The 16,858-nt window shown below is 53.1% G+C and overlaps 5 protein-coding genes across 6 annotated transcripts; 1 reads left to right on the forward strand and 4 right to left on the reverse strand.

The window, feature by feature from the left end:
* Positions 1-1,672: 1,672 nt before the first annotated feature.
* CKM354_000400300 (uncharacterized protein) lies at positions 1,673-3,052 on the reverse strand (the record flags this gene model as incomplete). The annotated part of the gene is made up of 1 exon (XM_044799226.1): positions 1,673-3,052. The coding sequence occupies one exon, from the start codon at positions 3,050-3,052 to the stop codon at positions 1,673-1,675; it is 1,380 nt and encodes a 459-aa protein (XP_044655161.1).
* Positions 3,053-4,916: 1,864 nt separating this feature from the next.
* CKM354_000400400 (uncharacterized protein) lies at positions 4,917-6,941 on the forward strand (the record flags this gene model as incomplete). The annotated part of the gene is made up of 1 exon (XM_044799227.1): positions 4,917-6,941. One exon carries the CDS (start codon positions 4,917-4,919, stop codon positions 6,939-6,941), a length of 2,025 nt encoding a protein of 674 aa, XP_044655162.1.
* A 184-nt stretch (positions 6,942-7,125) lies between these two features.
* CKM354_000400500 (uncharacterized protein) lies at positions 7,126-11,017 on the reverse strand (the record flags this gene model as incomplete). Of its 2 annotated transcripts, XM_044799228.1 has the most annotated exons (8): positions 7,126-7,345; positions 7,400-7,695; positions 7,746-8,042; positions 8,092-8,412; positions 8,466-8,744; positions 8,799-8,912; positions 9,271-10,766; positions 10,831-11,017. In XM_044799228.1, the coding sequence occupies 8 exons, from the start codon at positions 11,015-11,017 to the stop codon at positions 7,126-7,128; spliced, it is 3,210 nt and encodes a 1,069-aa protein (XP_044655163.1). The 2 variants fall into 2 exon arrangements, with proteins under 2 accessions (XP_044655163.1, XP_044655164.1); XM_044799229.1 differs by lacking the exons at positions 9,271-10,766; positions 10,831-11,017 and adding an exon at positions 8,960-9,058.
* Positions 11,018-12,225: 1,208 nt separating this feature from the next.
* CKM354_000400600 (uncharacterized protein) lies at positions 12,226-14,243 on the reverse strand (the record flags this gene model as incomplete). Its single annotated transcript, XM_044799230.1, has 2 exons — positions 12,226-14,113; positions 14,179-14,243. 2 exons carry the CDS (start codon positions 14,241-14,243, stop codon positions 12,226-12,228), a joined length of 1,953 nt encoding a protein of 650 aa, XP_044655165.1.
* Positions 14,244-14,613: 370 nt separating this feature from the next.
* On the reverse strand, positions 14,614-16,104 carry CKM354_000400700 (uncharacterized protein; the record flags this gene model as incomplete). The annotated part of the gene is made up of 2 exons (XM_044799231.1): positions 14,614-14,820; positions 14,887-16,104. The coding sequence occupies 2 exons, from the start codon at positions 16,102-16,104 to the stop codon at positions 14,614-14,616; spliced, it is 1,425 nt and encodes a 474-aa protein (XP_044655166.1).
* Between the last annotated feature and the right edge of the window lie 754 nt (positions 16,105-16,858).

Below are 16,858 nucleotides of genomic sequence, written 5' to 3' on the forward strand. Positions count from 1 at the left end.
AGATTCTCATCTCATATTCCTCACGTTTGCTTTTTGTCCTTATCGTCCCACGTTGCGTCGAGATTGGGTCAACACAGCCTGTGCGCTCGACAAAGAAGCGGTCAGTAAGCGTTCATTCAGCTGTCATGATCCGCTCGAAGCAGTTACCTCCTGTGGTAGGAAGCTGCAATAAGGTGTGGCTGGCTTGCTTCGTGCATGTGCGGCACGAGAAGGATGGGGGTACGTACTTCGAAACGATTGTCTCGGCAATGCACTGCGCGTTGACGAGCTGGTCGTTTTGCTACTTGCTGTCGCCACGCGCGCTTGTGATGCTGCTGCTGACTGTCACGTAGTACGTACCTACTGCTGTGCGCCTCTTTTACGTTGTGCTAACGTGGTCGCATCACATGCTGTTTCCTTTTTTGCCTATGAGAAAGCTTTTCTTGACCTCCTTCTTCCGATGTGTCTTCTTGTATGATGAGTGATTGCTCTCGAGGTTAATAAATGAGCATGATGCTGGTCATTTGTGGCAAGTTTGTTGCCGTTGCTATACCGTCGTAATGCCGGTCTATGACGAGTTGCTGGGTCAGATGTGAGATGTGTTCATCTTCACCTCATCGGATGTACTGGACTTGGCTGAGCTGAGACTTCGAGTACATGCAGTCTTGTGTGCATGTATCAGAGTATGTTTCTCACACGTGCAGCAGGAGCAGATACTTCCTCGGATATCTGTTGTCGTGGGCGGGTCAATTGGCAATTGGAACGTCGATCGATGGGCGTATACTTCTTGTAGCGTAGATTTACTGCAAGCTGCATGGCATGCGCCTCCTTTATTGGAGACATGCAATGCAACAGGGTGATGAGAGAGCTTATGTGGATACTGCTGCCATTGTCCATTACTCGATCAATATTGCTCTCTTTGCTGTCAACTGGCCTTCTCTGTAGAATGACAGCTTATTGCGAGGAAGCTGCTCCGAGATCCCCCGCCTCTTCCGAAGAGCTCTTGTTTTGGCGTGTCGAGCATGTGAAAATGCCTCGTTACCAATGGACCAGGTTCTCCGGTTGGAGCAACGGCGGCGTGGGAGAGCGGTAGGACCCTTGAACCCGTGGGCAGGGTCTTGTGGGTCTGGTGCAGGGAGCGTGCTTAAGCCGGAGATGTTTCCATGCAACGATGAAGACATGTGTGCTTCTGCAATTTTGGGTTGTGGAGAGGTATTGGGTGATGGAAGGAGGCCCGGGTGGAGATCGGAAGGACGGCAGCCTGCTAAGGAACCAAGGAATCATGGGGTCGCTCAGTGGAGGTTGGGGAGAACGTCCGAGATGACATCCGCAACGTTGTGAGGAGTGGCGGGCACCCGAGCGGCCATTGAGCGCAGGAAGTTCGGCACGAGCACATCTCAGACACCACCATGCTCTTTCGTACTCGGAGACGGCATTATGACATTGGGTAGCGAAGTGCCTTCAGCGTAGATAGCTTCTATCCTTTTCATTTCTAGGTCGTCTGTTCTATATCTTTAAGATGTATCCGCCAGCCAGCCAGCAGAATGGTAATCTAAATCTAGTTTTTCTCGTCCTCACGCATGCTAGTGGTATCATAGTTTCTTCATGAACTCATCCCAAACGCCATTGCAATGCCCAGCGCCCCAAACCCTATGTCAGTGAGAAGAATAGAAATGAGGTGGTTGTTCTGCGCCTATGCGGCAACGGCAGCCTCAAAAGGGTTCTCCTTGTTTACAGCAGCAGGAGTTGGATCCTGTACTGCAGAGCCGTTGAGTTTGAGCTCGCTAATGTTCAGTGCATCCTTCATCAGCACCTTCTGTTGCCGCTTGTTCTCGCGGTCGATGCCGTGATTCACAGCGTCGAGTACAGTGTTTACAGTAGCTCTGGGGACGAACCGAGGTTTTGTGCCTGGTTGGTATACACCGGTTTCGACCAGGATCGAATACCACTCATTCGCGGAGTTCTTGTTGTACTCATTGGTGCCTCGGATGTCTGATTCAGGAGTGTCTCCAACGAAGTAGACAGTTTCTGGCGCGGCATCGATACCATGGGTGTCTCTCCGCCATTGTTGAAGAAGGCGTGTGGCGAATTCGAAGGTGCCTCCTTGTGGTTTGCCGAAAGCGGTGGTCTTGAGCTCCTTGCCAGTCACAGCCTTGAACATAGCCTCGAGAGAAAGCCGAAGTGCACCCATTCCAAGACGAGTCAAGTCGTGGCTTGCTGACCAAATCACATCGTTGTGGGAGAAAAAGACTGGCGGGCCCTCATCGAAAGTCTCGGATCGAGTGCCCAGGTAACCACCCTTTGACATGAGAAGGTCCAAGATAATTTGCTGATCACCAGCCCAATCGCGGGAGTCGGCGAACACGAAAATGGCTTCGATCTTGACTTCAGCAAAGTTGCGGGCTCTTGAGTTGTTGTACTCTTCCTCAGTCAGCTTGCGGAATGGTGTCGTATCTGGGTTGTCTTTGATGATGTCCCCAGGTGTCACTACGTCCTTGAATCCGTAGCCCTCGGCGACCTGTCTGCACTTCTCGCCCTCACCGCCAACAACAAGGACAGTGTTGTACTTCTCGGCCATCTCCCGCATTGGCGTGTGGCCGCAGATGAATTGGCCCGGTGAAACCTCAAGTTCGAGCTGCTGGCTTAGTTGAATACAGCGTTCTTGCTCAGTCTTGCCTCCACCATTGGTTACGAAGATATATGGAATCTTGATACCATATTCGTTTTTTCCATTCAAGACTTGCATCGCTTCGATGGCCTCCGGAATAGGGCGACCGCCACGGATAAGTACTCCATCGATATCGAATGCAAAAGCGAACTTGTCAGTGACGGTGGTCTCCGGTGGCGTAGAAGGCCCTGAAAGTGGTGAAGCGGCATCCTCAATCTCGTGCCTCGCCAGTTCGAATGCTAAAGCTGTTTCCTGAGCATTCGAAGGGGCCATCAAATGCTTGGGCGGCACCACCACGGTGGGTGACCGGAGGTTAAGTGCATTGAGCGTAACATCAGAAGAGCTCACACGGCGAACGGTCCTGCTTGGCCTGCTAGGCAGGGTGACTGTAGGGGCGCCAGACATGATGAATGTGGTTCAGTATTCTCGATTGCTGTCCTGGATGTTGTTTGGGAGGAAGTGACGAAGAAGAGAGGAGACAAGTGTTGCTCCGATATAAACCCCTCGACGAACACTGTGGAAATATGGAGACTGTGGGATGGTGCGTGGAGAATGTCGAACGGTTGTCGGGAGAGGTCTGGGAGATATATAGAACACGCACGGATGCGGGCGATGCCACCGACATGCTGCTCATCGAGGATGATACCGAAGCAGTCAAACTCCTCGATCCATGCGCTGTGGGTCCGCTACGAAATTCTCAGACGTCCGTATTTACTAGTCGTTCAGCTGGTTGCCGCATAAGAGGTTCTCTGGAAGCTGACATGCCGGCGCGCAGGGCGGAACCAGCTCGGGCCATGGCAACTAGGTTTTAGACCGAGCAGGAGGTGCCCTACCAATAAAGCACGCTGTTTCGTGCGAGTGTTTTGGTATTATCATTCGTCCCTATCGCCGTTGCAGTCCGAGGGATTTCAACGGTGCCAACGAAAAGTCAGCGCGCGGCCCTATTCGTGCCTGCATGGGTCCATGCATATGCTGCCGGTCGAATGACATCACTCTCCACCAGGATGCTTGGCGACCTTGCAACTGTTGAGAGCTCGAGTTTGCAATGAAATTACCGCTCCCAAGACGCTCGATTCTGATTTCCACGCCTCGCCACTTGATGCCTACCTGAGAGTCATAATGTAGCGGCTCAATGTGCGAGATCGATTTGCCCACGGCAATTGACAATGTCACTCGACTCGCCTCTCTAGCGTTATGGCGCCACCCATCTTCGCCCTCTGGCACATGCAAGAGTGGATAGCGTTGACCATGTGAGCAGAGCCGCGTCGAGCTTAATGCACGCAAAGACGTCAACTGTAGCGCGCTCTTGCCGACGTAGCAGGCGTCTCTCTATTCTTGAAGCTCTGCTCTATGACCGGTGCTGATACCAATCAGCGACCACAAATGTATCGCAGATTACAGCGTCACATGCGGCGGCGCTGCATTCGCCGTCTGTGCTCAACCACAGATGTCGGCATCCCGTCGCCTGTCCGCCAACGCAGCCGAATATCTGCTATGCGAAAGATAGTGCGCACAGCTGTCATCTGGCATTGGCGAACATAGCTGGGTGACCTCATTGTGCGTTTCGAGAGGCCATGTAATTGCTCAATGGCACAAACGAATGTTGTCGGGAAAGCTTCATTCGGGAGGCCTCAAGCGTGTTGATGCCACAGCACAGCTACGAATGCAAAGCGTGAGTCGTAGGCTCATCCGCCGTGGATGGATCTCGGACGACGTTCCGATAGCGTCCAACCACGGCGTGTGGGATCTTCTGTTAGGTCGTTCATCTTGAAGGACGACGTCTCTCACATGCATGTACGAAGGTGCAATGCGTGGAGAGTACAGCCGGGCAGCGCAGTCGGGTTGCCATCGCATAATGTTCCCTGCACGTAGCGTCAAGACCTCCGAATCCCTCACTCACTCGCAGACCCGCCCCTTAGGAACGCATTGCCCACGCCACTGTGGTGGCCGAAGGTGCATGATGTCGAAAAGGAATAGGCATTGGTGATGACGCCTCGAGCCTGCTGTGCTGCTTAAAACACCGCACACGTGGAGAGTGAGCGGTCTGAGTCGGAAATTACGGGCTTGCTGCTTCTTGCACCGAAAGACGCCATTATTTGGATTTGGAGGCGTGGCGTGGGTGATGTACACGAAGAGGAGGTGAGGTCCAAGTTGGAGCGGTGTTCGATGAGCCCCTCGCTCGAGTCTTGGCTTGGCTTCCGCCGCCCCAGCTTTCCGCTCACCCGCTCCACCCTGCTTGAAATTACTCCACAGAACTGACACCGCCAACATGGATTGGACCGGGGGAACGCGTCGCCGTTACGCGTCAAATGCAAAGAAGAATCAAGTTCTACAGAAGCAGAAGGCACACTTTGCCAAAGTACGCGCCAATGGAGCTGCGTATTCGCCCAACGCGATGCCAGACTTCATCCGCCAGGCTATGTCAGCGAAAGATAACGCCGAATATCAGCGGCGAGAAGAAGGGGTAGGTGAAAGCCGCCGTCGCTCAGTATCTGCCGGTTCCCAGCAGTCAGCCGCCGACTGGTGCAGCAACACTTCTAACCAGCATTCAACGTCCAATGGGACGCGTTTGAGAAAGCGGAAAGGGCTCCACGACGGCATTATACCTAAAGATTCGGAAAGACTGGTTGGAGCGCTGGCAGCTGATATGACAGATGAAGCACGCCGGCTACGCACCAGCCGCCACCACTTGCTTGCTCAAAGAGACTGGCTTGGACTCGCAGCTGCCAGACCACTCAAGATCAAGTTTCCCCGGGACCGAGACAATGAGAGAGTTGGAAAGCGACGCAAAGTGAAGAGGTCTCGCCATCATGTCCAAGCAACCCATCACAAGCCAGTCACGCCTCCCTTTCAGCACCAACAGCACTTCTTCGAGCCCATGATGAGTGGTGCCATACAGAATCACGACATGCACATAAAGATCGGCACAGATGCATTCGCGAGTCAGACTCAGCGCTCTCGAAAGTCACGCACTCCTGTCAACACAAGCTTGTGCCATCTGTCTACAGAATTTGGGCCGCTTTCCGAAGAACCCATGCTTATGGACGAAGAGGACGCAAGCTTTCTGAATGAAATGCAGATATTCGGCTTTGGAAGTCCTGGAACTATTACAGCTGTGGACGAGCAACGCGCTTACTCACCAGCGGAATGGGGCCAAAGCGAAGGAGTTGCAGCGGCTACCAGTACACAGTGGCCGCCATCTATGCAGATAAGCGCTGAGCAGTCACCAAGGATAGCACGCCAAATCGCTCCAGTTGTTCCACACATGACTTTTAATGATACAGACTGGAAAGAGCGTTGGGAAGAAGCTCAACGTTTAGTTGTGGAAGACCAGAGAAGAATGGCTCTTGAGGGCATGCCCTCCACTCCACGGCATCAAGTACCATCGGTGGGAACTCCCTCACATCACTTTGAAGACGGTGGCGCGGAAGATGTGCGCTCGCAGTCAGCCGAGAAAGATTGGTCGCCGAAGTCGATATATGCCGAGCCCGATACCCCAACCCGAACATCAACGGCAGCGGTGGAATCGGCCACCTTCCATCTCTCGCAACCGGCACTGAGCTTGGAACCTCATCAGTACTGGGTCGGAGGCTCGAAACCGGTTGCCGGTCCGTCGGAAGCCGCCCGCAAGATGTCGCACAGAAGGCAGGAGCCACAGCAGACGCTGTTTGAATGTGACAACCTCGTAAATACCAATGCTAACGCAGCTCCCGCACCACAGATGCCTCACTCGGTCATTGATACGAACAATGTCACCACACGAGCTTCTGGTCAAAGCAATGAGCTTGACGATGCATTCTGGCGTCAAGCGATTACTGGGACTCGGGCCTCAGACAGCGCGTCGTCGACTTCCAACAGCAATGCCAATGTGGGGCTCTTACTGAACGCGGATGCCTCGATCCGCTATAATCAGCTTTCACGCGTCGCCTCTGACCATTTACGCTCCGATAGGGTCACTGCAGGGGGCTCAACAGTCGCGGCTCACGCTTTGACGGCTTGCCCCGATTCGACTTCTTCTCCCGACTTCGCTGGCAGGACCTCAATGATAGCACATGCCAACACCGTGCGACCAGACGATGTCACTGTCGATTGCAATCTCTCATCTGAACAAGGAGTGAAATGCAACAACAACATTCATGCCTCGCCACGGTTGGTCAAGCCTCCGCGTTTCAAGAAGACTCGGCGATCACAGCCCAGAGTAAACCTAGAGCCAAAGCGACTGACAAAATCAACAAAGGTCCCCACAAGAGCCCAGAAGAATTCCGTGTACGAGCTACCTAGCACCTTCGGCTGAATTTCCTGGCTCTGCTAAGAGGACGCGGCTTTTCATGTCGCATTCCTAATTGGCTTGCCATGAAGTAAAGCAGACCGGGTGAGGTATGCAGCAGGCTTGGACGACAGGCAAGCAGCTATGGACATTGTCGTGCTAGCGAGGCCAGAAGCCGTGCGCAATACGTCTGGTGATCCCCACAACGTCCTCAGGCATAGGCGCTTCGAGTTCTCTCCTCGGCTTGCTTCAGGCACTGCGCTAATGCCTGTGGATCCCTCGGGACCAACTGCACCTTGAAATCACGCGGGATCGCGACCAGCGCAGACTTGAGCAGGTTGTAATCCACATAATCAGTGTTGGGCGGCTCTTCCTTGGAAGCTACAATTTTAAAGCTAGTGAGAATACGCACAAGTGCTGTGTAGAGCAATCTACAAGAATTAGCATGCGGAACGATGGGATGTCTTCAAAAGAGCCCAACTCACCTGCTGGCAATGTACTGTCCCGAGCAAGCGCGTGATCCGGCACCAAAGGACAAATGCTGTAAACCACTGGAGAGTCGTTCGCGTGGAGGTGTGGTGCCTTCAAGCCAACGCTCCGGATCAAATGTTCCTGCATCTGGGCCGAAGTGTTCAACGTCGTGGTTGCCAGCTTGAGCGTTAATGAGAACCATGGTGCCTTTTGGAATGATCGCTCCTTCCCATTCAATATCTGCGGCTGCCTTTCGCGGTAAGCTCATAGATGAAACGGTGAAGTATCTGCCTGCTTCCTTGACTATCGCCTGTAGCTCGTGTCAGTGAACGCTTCATTCGATCTACAGTCCTCACTCACGTTGACGTAGGGCACATCCTCCGCTTCGAGAGACCGAGTCCATGCGTCCTGCATGTCTGGGTAGTGGTGCTTGATATCCTCATACGCACGATCCTGGAATTTCTGGCCCTCGACCGTGGACAGTGAGGCAAGACAGCTGGTCAAGGTGCCTGGGATAGTCTCGAAGCCACCGGACACAAGCGACAGGCAGATAGATGAGACTTCGACGCCGGTAAGCTTGGTTTCTTCGTCCTTCAATATTGCAGCCGAGACACACGGCTTGTCGACGCCCTGTCCTATCATCTCTCGCACTTTGTCCTATTCAAAGAAGATTAGCAACGTCCCCTTCTCGTGTCAACAGACCTACCAGTAACTCATTGAGGTACTTGTCCCGCCGATCACGCAAAGACTTGCTACGCTGGTTCTTCTCGTTGTTTGGCAAGTACCTCAGCACTGGGATATAGTCTTGGTAGTTCTCAGAAGCAGACCTGAGCACGCTAATTGCACTTCCCACCTCGAGAATCTCTCGCAGCATATCATCCCAGACGCTGTCCATCCGAATACCATAACACAATGTGAGAGTCGTGTTCAACGCATAGCGCTGCAAGTAAGGACGGATATTCAAATACGCTTCGCCGCCTTCATTATCCCGAACTACATCTCGGACAATGCTGTAAGTTTCAAGGTCCTGCTACATATCAGTAACGCAATCGGCAACTTTAAGGCGTATTTATGCCATACAAACATCGGCAAATACGTCTTCATAGCAGGTCTCCCCAAAGTCTGTCCTGCAACTTTTCGTTTATTCTTACAGCTCTCATCCCAAGGTGAACTACCAATTGTGAAACCTTGAGTAGAAGAGATGACGCCGTGGAAAGTGCATAGCTTTGGTCGATCGATGAGGGCGGATTGGTGGCCGATTAGCATTCTTTTGCAGTCTTCGAAGCTGTTGATGACTACTGCTCGTGTGTTGCCTAGGCGAATCTGGAAGACGGGTTGCTTGTATTTTCGCCACCATTTCTGGGAGGTGAGTTAGTAGCTCTGATTGTAAGTGGAGACGGGGTGAATACGCACTTCGCAGACAGTGGCGTGGTCGTCGCCGAGCTCTAGGAGATGACCTGCGATGGGCAAGGCGCCTGGGATCTCAAAGAGACCTTTGATTTTGGGTATGTCCGTTTTCATAGAAAGCTGCTAAAATGTTAGCATGTCCATCAAGATGATGGAGGCCGCCTTACACGATAGAGCAGCCATAGCAGAACTGTGCAGCTCAAAACTGTAATGATGCTGTGAGTAGAAGCCGACGGAGCGAACATAGCAGAGAAAGCCGGCGTCATTTTTCAATGGTAATAGTGGTACAAGTGATGCTTTTGGCTGAGCAGGTATCGCAAATATACGTACAGCCGATCTGCATTGGCCTATCGCAAATAGTTTAGGCGGCGGAGCTGAGCTGCCCACGGATCGAGGGCAAGGAACAAGCTTGTTCTGCATGTAAAGTCATTGCATTCTTTGATCACTCTATTGTTTAATCTATCAGTTCATTCTATACTGCTCCTTTGGGCAGGTCAAACGATCCTTTACCAAAGACTGTCTCTCCGTAAGGTGCATCATCACACGCTGCTGAGTCTCCATCCGCAATGCCCTGCGTGTCATCATCGACCTCGAGCCAGGTATCACTGCATGCTGGGATGGGCCTGATCTTGCAGAGTGCCCAGTAGACCGAAGCAGCGACAATGAAACCGCCAAAGAAGTTCAAGTTGTACAAGTAGGTGGCGCCAACAGGTACTGTGACACCCACTGCGCCAATGAAGCCTACCAAGTTGGGCAGAATGCCGGCAATGTAAGCAGTGTACGCCCTCCAACTGACACCGTAGTGGTAGTAGTAAGGGCTTCCTTTCCGAGCACTGTAGAGATCGCGAGTCTGCAAGTACCCCTTGCGGACGATGTAATAGTCGGCGCACATGACTCCTGCGATGGAAGAGAGGAACACAGAGTATGCCGAAAGGTAAGTCGTGAAGTTGTTGGAGGAGGACAGAAGGTGCCAAGGGCACATGGCCAGACCAACGATAGCGCAAATGTAAGACCCACGTCTGATGTTGATCCATCTCGGAAGCAGGGCGGTCAGATCTGTACCGGCAGAAATGCTGTTGGCAGCAATGTTCGTTCCGAGTTGTGCAAGGGTGAAGGCTGCTGCAATGACGAAGACACCAAAGCGAGTCGCACCGGAGACACCGGGTTCTTCGAGGAACATTTGCAGCAGAGTGAGCGGTGACCACACCGGCTCATCAACGTTGAAGATGACAGTCGACGAAGAAGAGACGATGATTCCGATAAACGAGGTGACTGCAAAGCCAACAGGGATGGTGAAGAGTTGAGACCAGAGTGCATCCTTTGGTGTTCGAGCGAAACGAGCAAAGTCTGGATCGTTGACAATGAGAGCAGCAAAATTTGCGATCGCTGACATAATGCCTTTGACGATGGCCCAACCAAGCGCGCTGCCTTGGAGAGTACTGCCTTGTTTGACAATAGGTCCCAGCCCATCTGCCCGGACCACGGCCCAGATGAAGAACGCGATTCCAGCAATAGGAACGACGATTGCCTTGACAGTGAAGAGGTGACGAATCTTGTGCACAGCCGGGTTGAGGAATGGCAAACTCCCAGCCCAGAAGAGGAAGTAGCTCACAAAGTCGCGGGTGTTGGTTCCAGACGATGCTGGCATCGTATTCTTGCTCCCAGTGGCATCATAGTCGTCCCAGCTGGGCCAAATAGCTCTTATCATGAGATAGACGCATGTCCCGCCGATCCAACCTTGGACACCATACCAGACGCATGCCATGACTGCTCGATTGAGCACAGGCCACAGACCGCCCCATATTCCAAAAGACGATCGGGCGATGACGGGAAAGCTGAGGTGATATTTGGCTCCGATTCTTCCAGTCAGCACGACGAAGCAAGCTGCAATTCCGTAGCCAACCCAGACGCAGAGCCAGGACTGCCACCACGACAAGCCATCGACAATGCTCGAGGACGAAATCATCCATGTGTCTGGAAAATGAAACGTTAGCAAATCAAGGTGAAATACGAGTGAGCAGCGCTTCAAATGGCATACTGATGTTGAACGAGTCGCTAATCCAGAAGAATATGAAGTTCTTGTGCGTCCACACACGGCGTGCTGGCTCTACAGGTTGAAGATCTTCATTTGCCAACATGAGTTGGGCGGTAGTGAGGCCCGGCGCTGCAGGCACTGCAAGCTTGTCCAGTGTCTTTGACACGCTAGAATTCTTGAATTTCTCCATGTTGGATGATGTGTTGCGATGACTGCCCAAGGATACGGAGTCTTGAAGCAGAGGCGTTGATTCTGAGCAGCACCAGTGATCGTCCGGTGACGAAACAGGGATGTCGCAACGGCCACTGCTGGCCACTTGGATCGCGTCACTCATGTGGACGAAGAATACTTTTTATAAAGGATTGCATCTCGCGAGTCCCCACAACCCACGGACTGATGTGCAGGCGAAAGGTTTTCGCAACTGCAGATGAATGATGTGAACCCATGTGTCCGGCGGCAAACGAAGGAGATTTCATAGTCATCGCTGTGAATTCCGTTCGTCGTGATGCTTCGTGCTTATCAGTAGATAGCACTGGGATAGATAGTCTGATAGTTGCACGTGTGCCGTGCTGGGCGCGGGACTGTCGTCCTAGTTTCCATGACTCGATAAGATCGAGCAATCGCGCCGATGCAGCTTGGCTGATGTTCCACTTCGGGTAACTTTAGCCAACTTGCTCCAACTATTTCCGACAGAGCACATGCACTTTACAAGGTTAGAGGCACAGTATTCCAGCATGTGGTGAACAGTCTGCGGTCTTCAAGTGCTCCTCGATTTGGGCGCAGCCCATTTTCGTGTTGACAGATTTCATCGAGTTCTGATCGAACATTCGCCACTCCGCATAACGCAGAAATCCAAGCCTGCCGACTCACGCAGTGGTGTTTCTGCAAACAGCTTACCGCAGCTAATGCATCGATATTCGCACTAGGCGCTCCAAGGGCGAAACACGACAAAGCTCCATGAAGGCCAGTGTGCGCCAGCACTATCATCTTTCGGATTGATGGCATGCGAGTCGGTCGTACATTTGCTTGATGATCACCAGCCTCGACAATGTGCAACGCTGGTGTTGATCAGCGTCCAAATTGCGGCCAGCAGAGTGGAAATGCGCAAAGCACGGCAGTCCTTCCTCTCTCGCCGCGACGTTGACTTTGCGACTGTTGCGCTTCGCAAGACAGGGTGCCTCAGCCGCGCCGCGTATACACGGAGACACGGGAAACGAGAAAGTACTCAAGTCCACGGCCACAGCGTATAATGTTGATAACGGGTCGCATCTTGCTTTCTGGCGAGAGAACGCCTTGGCCCCCTATCAAGGGCGTGACCTCGATGCGTGGACCTCATGCTTCTCGAGCTCAGTGCACCGCTTCACTGACAGCAATATCCACGTCTTGCGCGATTAGGAATCACTTCGTCGCAAATGCCGCAGGTATCGTATTGGCAAACATAGGCTGCTCGAGCTGTAGAGGAATAGGTTCAGCGAAGAGCTGATCGAACCCATAGTCCGTGGAGCTATCGCCGAACATGAGCAAATTCTCCCAATCCGGTGGAATGCTGCTGAATGAATTTGTGGTGTCTTGCAGCGGCGGCAAAGTGATCTGAGTCTCCGCCACATTATCGTTGGAGACCTGGATCGACTGGGCGAGTGCAGCGTTCGAGGAGAGGAATTGGGTATAGTTCAGATACCAGTCCTTGATCGCCGGCGCGCAATGCATAATTCGAGCTGGACCGCAACGCTCATCGAGCGCTCTGATTCGTGAGCCGCATGTCGCCAGCCTGTCAGCGTACTCCGGTAGGGCGAGAATACTGGCGTCCAGGATTGTGCCGAGTGTATTTCCTGGTGCAGTGACAGCGATGTACAGCTTTGCGAGGACATAGAGCGCATAGGCAGCTCTGGCAGCATACACCAAGCTCGGAGAGGCAACGAGAGATTTAGTGTCGTAATTGATGAAGATATCCAGAACGGCTTGTACAGCCGCAGTCAGCTCGTACACAGCTGTAATGTGATCTTGTGTGACAACTGGAGTCGGAAAGTCCGTTAATGAAAGCCTCTCTGCCAAGTAAGGTGCCGTAAAGCTCTCCTTGTTCGTCACTGTATGCAGAACCGGTTCGTGCATGTACGCTGTTGCCACGTGCTCCCAGAATAGAATCAGTGGAGACCTCAAGCTTTGCGGAACGCCCATCTTCCAATTAAGGATCTTGTTTCGGCAGGTCTGCACTCGATTTCTCGTTGCAGGATCGGCAACATCGCGATAGAAAGATGTGTTAGTCAGGTCAACCTGCTCAGACACCTCTTCGCACAGTCGCTCAGCTCTTATATATTGAGCAAGCCACCTATCAGAGTCTGCGTTCAGGGGCGAGTACTGCAACATCAGTCGTGCTTGCTCGTGCTGTTCAGTCCAAGTTGCAGTCATCGGCTTCCTCATGAAAATGGACATAGACACGGACAGCACGTGGCAGCCAAGCCAGGCGCGCCAGCCCTCCACCGACTCGTACGATCCCGTATCTGGGCACTCGTCCAAAGTCAGACCTTGAGTCGGAGGAGCGAGTGGGCCACCTGCACTGAGACCATTGGCCATGGCAGAAGCGATATCGATGAGTTGGTAGACGGCAGCGCGACGATGGTGCTTCGGTGAGCGATACCACAAGCAAGCAATCTGGATAGCTTGTATCAGCTCAAGCGTCTCCTCTCCGTGCGTGATCGCTCTTGCAGAGAGGGCATTGAGAAGAATCTGAGCGACGTCTTCTTGGGTGTCCAGTGAAAGAAACCCGGCACTCGCGGCATACAAGAAGGCCATGAGTAACGTGGGTCGATTCACTCTCATTTCGGGTAACGAGCAGTCCGCAGGTGCCGGCACTGCTGGGAAAAGTGGTGCAATCTCCGTGACATAGCGAGTCAGCGTACGCTGTTGTAGCTCATAGGAGAGTACCCTGTCAAGTCTTTGAATGTCAGATATCTCTGGATTCTGGGTGCCTGGTGAAGATACGCTCGATTGCGGCGTTTCTCCATCGGACTCCAGTCGTCGTTTCTTCGTCGCCGTTCCAGACGCGTTTGCCATCTGCGCGGGTGTAGGTGACTCATCTTGATTGCTTTGTGAGGCCGTAGCCGGAGAAACGGAAGGTACTTGGATATGCTGACTCTCGAGTAATCGTGTCAACTGTGCCACTTGTGCTTCGAGTTCGGCGACGCGGTCTTTCTGACGCTTTGGAGCGCTCAAAATGCATTCCTTGTTCAATCGCACGCATCTTTCACATGGCGGTGCTGCGTCCTCTGACGCCTGGCCCAGCGAACACCTTGATGCAGATCACATCAGCGCGTGGCAGGCACCACTATTGATCGGGTACTTCTGATCACGCACCTGATTTTGATCTTTGAGCAAGCCTCACAGGCTCTGCCCCGTTTCTGCGGCATTCGTGCTGACATTGCTGTCGAAAAGCGCGATGTGGCATGACGGAAAAAGCACCGCGAGGCTGTGACAGAATGTCTTGGGTGAGAGAGAGGTGAGTTGATGCTAAGGCTCAGACGTGGAATAGCGCGATTGGGTAGCGAATCAGATGCCGGCAAGCATCCCTGTAGACTTGTTGGAAACCTTTCTGTGAGGTTCTTTGTGCAGTGCGGTTTTCGAAGTTGAGTTGACTGTACACCTATCTGCAATTCTACCAACAAGTGCTGTGTTCGACGCTACGCTGCAACGATACGGTAATGGAACGCGACCTTCAAGCCATACACTCCACAATGCAGTCGCCGAAGGAATCGCATGATGTCAAATACTCCCGCTGGATCGGGGATCCACTCAAGCTAGCCTGAGGACGCCTTTCTCAATAACAGCGCCATGCCCGTGCCTGCTGCGTGACCGCTTTCTGTACATTGCGAACTTCTGCTCCTTCTTTGGTGCCTCGAGAAGCAAGGCGCCTTTGCGTATTCTCGCCGTATGCTCAAACAAAACGTCAGTATGTCTCTTGTCCATGTCACGCTGAATGATTATAAAATCTGGGTCATCCTGTTCACAAGAGATGGCAGGCGTCAGTGAATGGTTCACAGTAGTGCGGCAGGGATGATGACTTACGCGATCGTAGTGCCATGGCAACTGGTAATACTCCAACGTCTTGAGCTCGATGTAGTCCTTGTGCACTTTGGGGTACACCGGAGCGCGTGCCGGTGGATCCCACGCAACCAGAGTCTGCTGTGTGGTCGTTCTCGTTGTTCGTCGGTCTTGGCTCCGCGGCCGAGCGTTGACCTCCTGCTGGAAGTTCTTGGTCTTCTCTTTGTCGACCATAATGTCAATCGTCTGCTCCGTGTAGCCTAGTGCTCTCAGACGTTCGCGCATTTGCTCTTGGAACGCCTTCTCCTCGTCGGCCTTCTTCTTTTTCTCTTTCTCCTCCTTTTCTTTGCGTTTCCGCTCGAACTCTTCCCATTCGCGCTTCTGTTTCTCTTCCTCCTCTTTCTCGCGTCTCTTGAACTCTTCGTACAGTTCCTTGTCCTTTTGTTTCTTCTCCCGTGCTTCGCGCTCGATCTTCTCCTTGACTGCGCGCTCTGCATCCTCTGCTTTTTTCTTAGCCTCGCGTTGCTTGCGTTCGTATTCTTCGACCGCGGCCTTCTCAGCGGCGTCTTTCTTTTCGCGCTCTATGCGCAATCTGCGCTCCCAGTCTTCCTCGATGCGCTTCTTGCGATCCTCGGCCTCACGCTCCTCGCGTTCCCGTTTTGATTCGGCGGCCATTGCCTCAAGCTTGATCTGATTCCTGAGCTTCTCCTCTTCTAGCCTCCACTGCCTCTCTTGGGAAAGGCGGCGCAGTTCTTTGGCTTGCTCAGCAAGCTGGTACTCTGCAAGTCCAGCCGTGTATGACGGTGCATCCGAACGACCTCGCGACCGTGATCGCCCGTAGCGATGCTCGATTGCCATGTCCGCCAACTCAGCCGTGAGTAGCCCATCTATACCATCTGCCAGTCCTCGGCTCCTGCTACGACCTCGACCCGCAGGAGAGCCACGCGGGGATGCACGACGTGAGCTTTCCGCCACTGGGTATGGCACGTACTGCGGCATGACCGGGGGCATGACTGGGTATGGCATGGGAGATGGTGTCCGATTTTCGTTGTCTTGGTACATTTTGTTGTAAACATTTATTTGAGGCATCGGTCTCGCTCCCGTAGATCTGCTTCGGTGTAAGCCCCCGCCGTAGCCTGGGTCCAGGAAGCCTGCGTTGTCGCTGCGCATATGATGTGGTGAGGGCCGTCTCAGCGGACGCCCGTAGATATCGTAGCCACCGTTGTCGCCGTAGTAAGCCATCGAGGCTATTGATCTTGCTCACGCGCAAGAAGCGATTGTAGGAATAGTGCGAAATGTGGCAAGAAATAAAAAAGCTGGCCGAATGGTGGGACGAAGCTATGCGTCAGACACAAGGCGTAGACCGGTGAAGGGTTGCTAGGCGGCTAGATTGATGACCCGACAGTGCTCTTGCTTGTTTCTACTGCTTGAAGCCGCGTCTTCTCGATCAAAACCTCGAAGTGCAAAGAAAATGGGTGCGGAAGGAATGCGAACAGAGACAATGTGAGAGGGAGTAGACACTTAATCAGCTGGATCTCGGCAGATTGTTGCACCAACTCCTCAGCTGCAGGTCGGTTCCTAGGCTGAGTGCTCGTCCGCTTGAAGGAATGGTTGCGCAAATTGGTTCGACCTTTCAGCTGATAGTGGGGGCGAGAAACGGGATGGTATGTGGGCAGAAGAGGAGTTAAACCGGGCTGATCGATCCTTTCGGCCAACTGTGGCAGTGAGTTTGGCCGAACCCTCTCATGTCCGACTTACGCCTTCTTATGAGTCCTCGTAGCTGCAGGCGCGCACAATGCTAGTCCAGGTGAGACATTGCGGCGTAGTTGTTCATCTTTCGTGCAAGCGCCCACCGCAGCAAACCGCAGCTCGCAAGCAAGCGCTCTTCATCGTGAGACAGTCGCGACGCATGGAGCTGGCGGTCGATGCTCCAGAAACCAACAGCGACGACATCGGCCAGATCGCCCAGAATGTGGCCCTGTTGTTCGCGGCCGAA

Source organism: Cercospora kikuchii, assembly GCF_019650295.1.
Source record: "Cercospora kikuchii DNA, contig_00002, whole genome shotgun sequence".
Taxonomy (NCBI): domain Eukaryota; kingdom Fungi; phylum Ascomycota; class Dothideomycetes; order Mycosphaerellales; family Mycosphaerellaceae; genus Cercospora; species Cercospora kikuchii.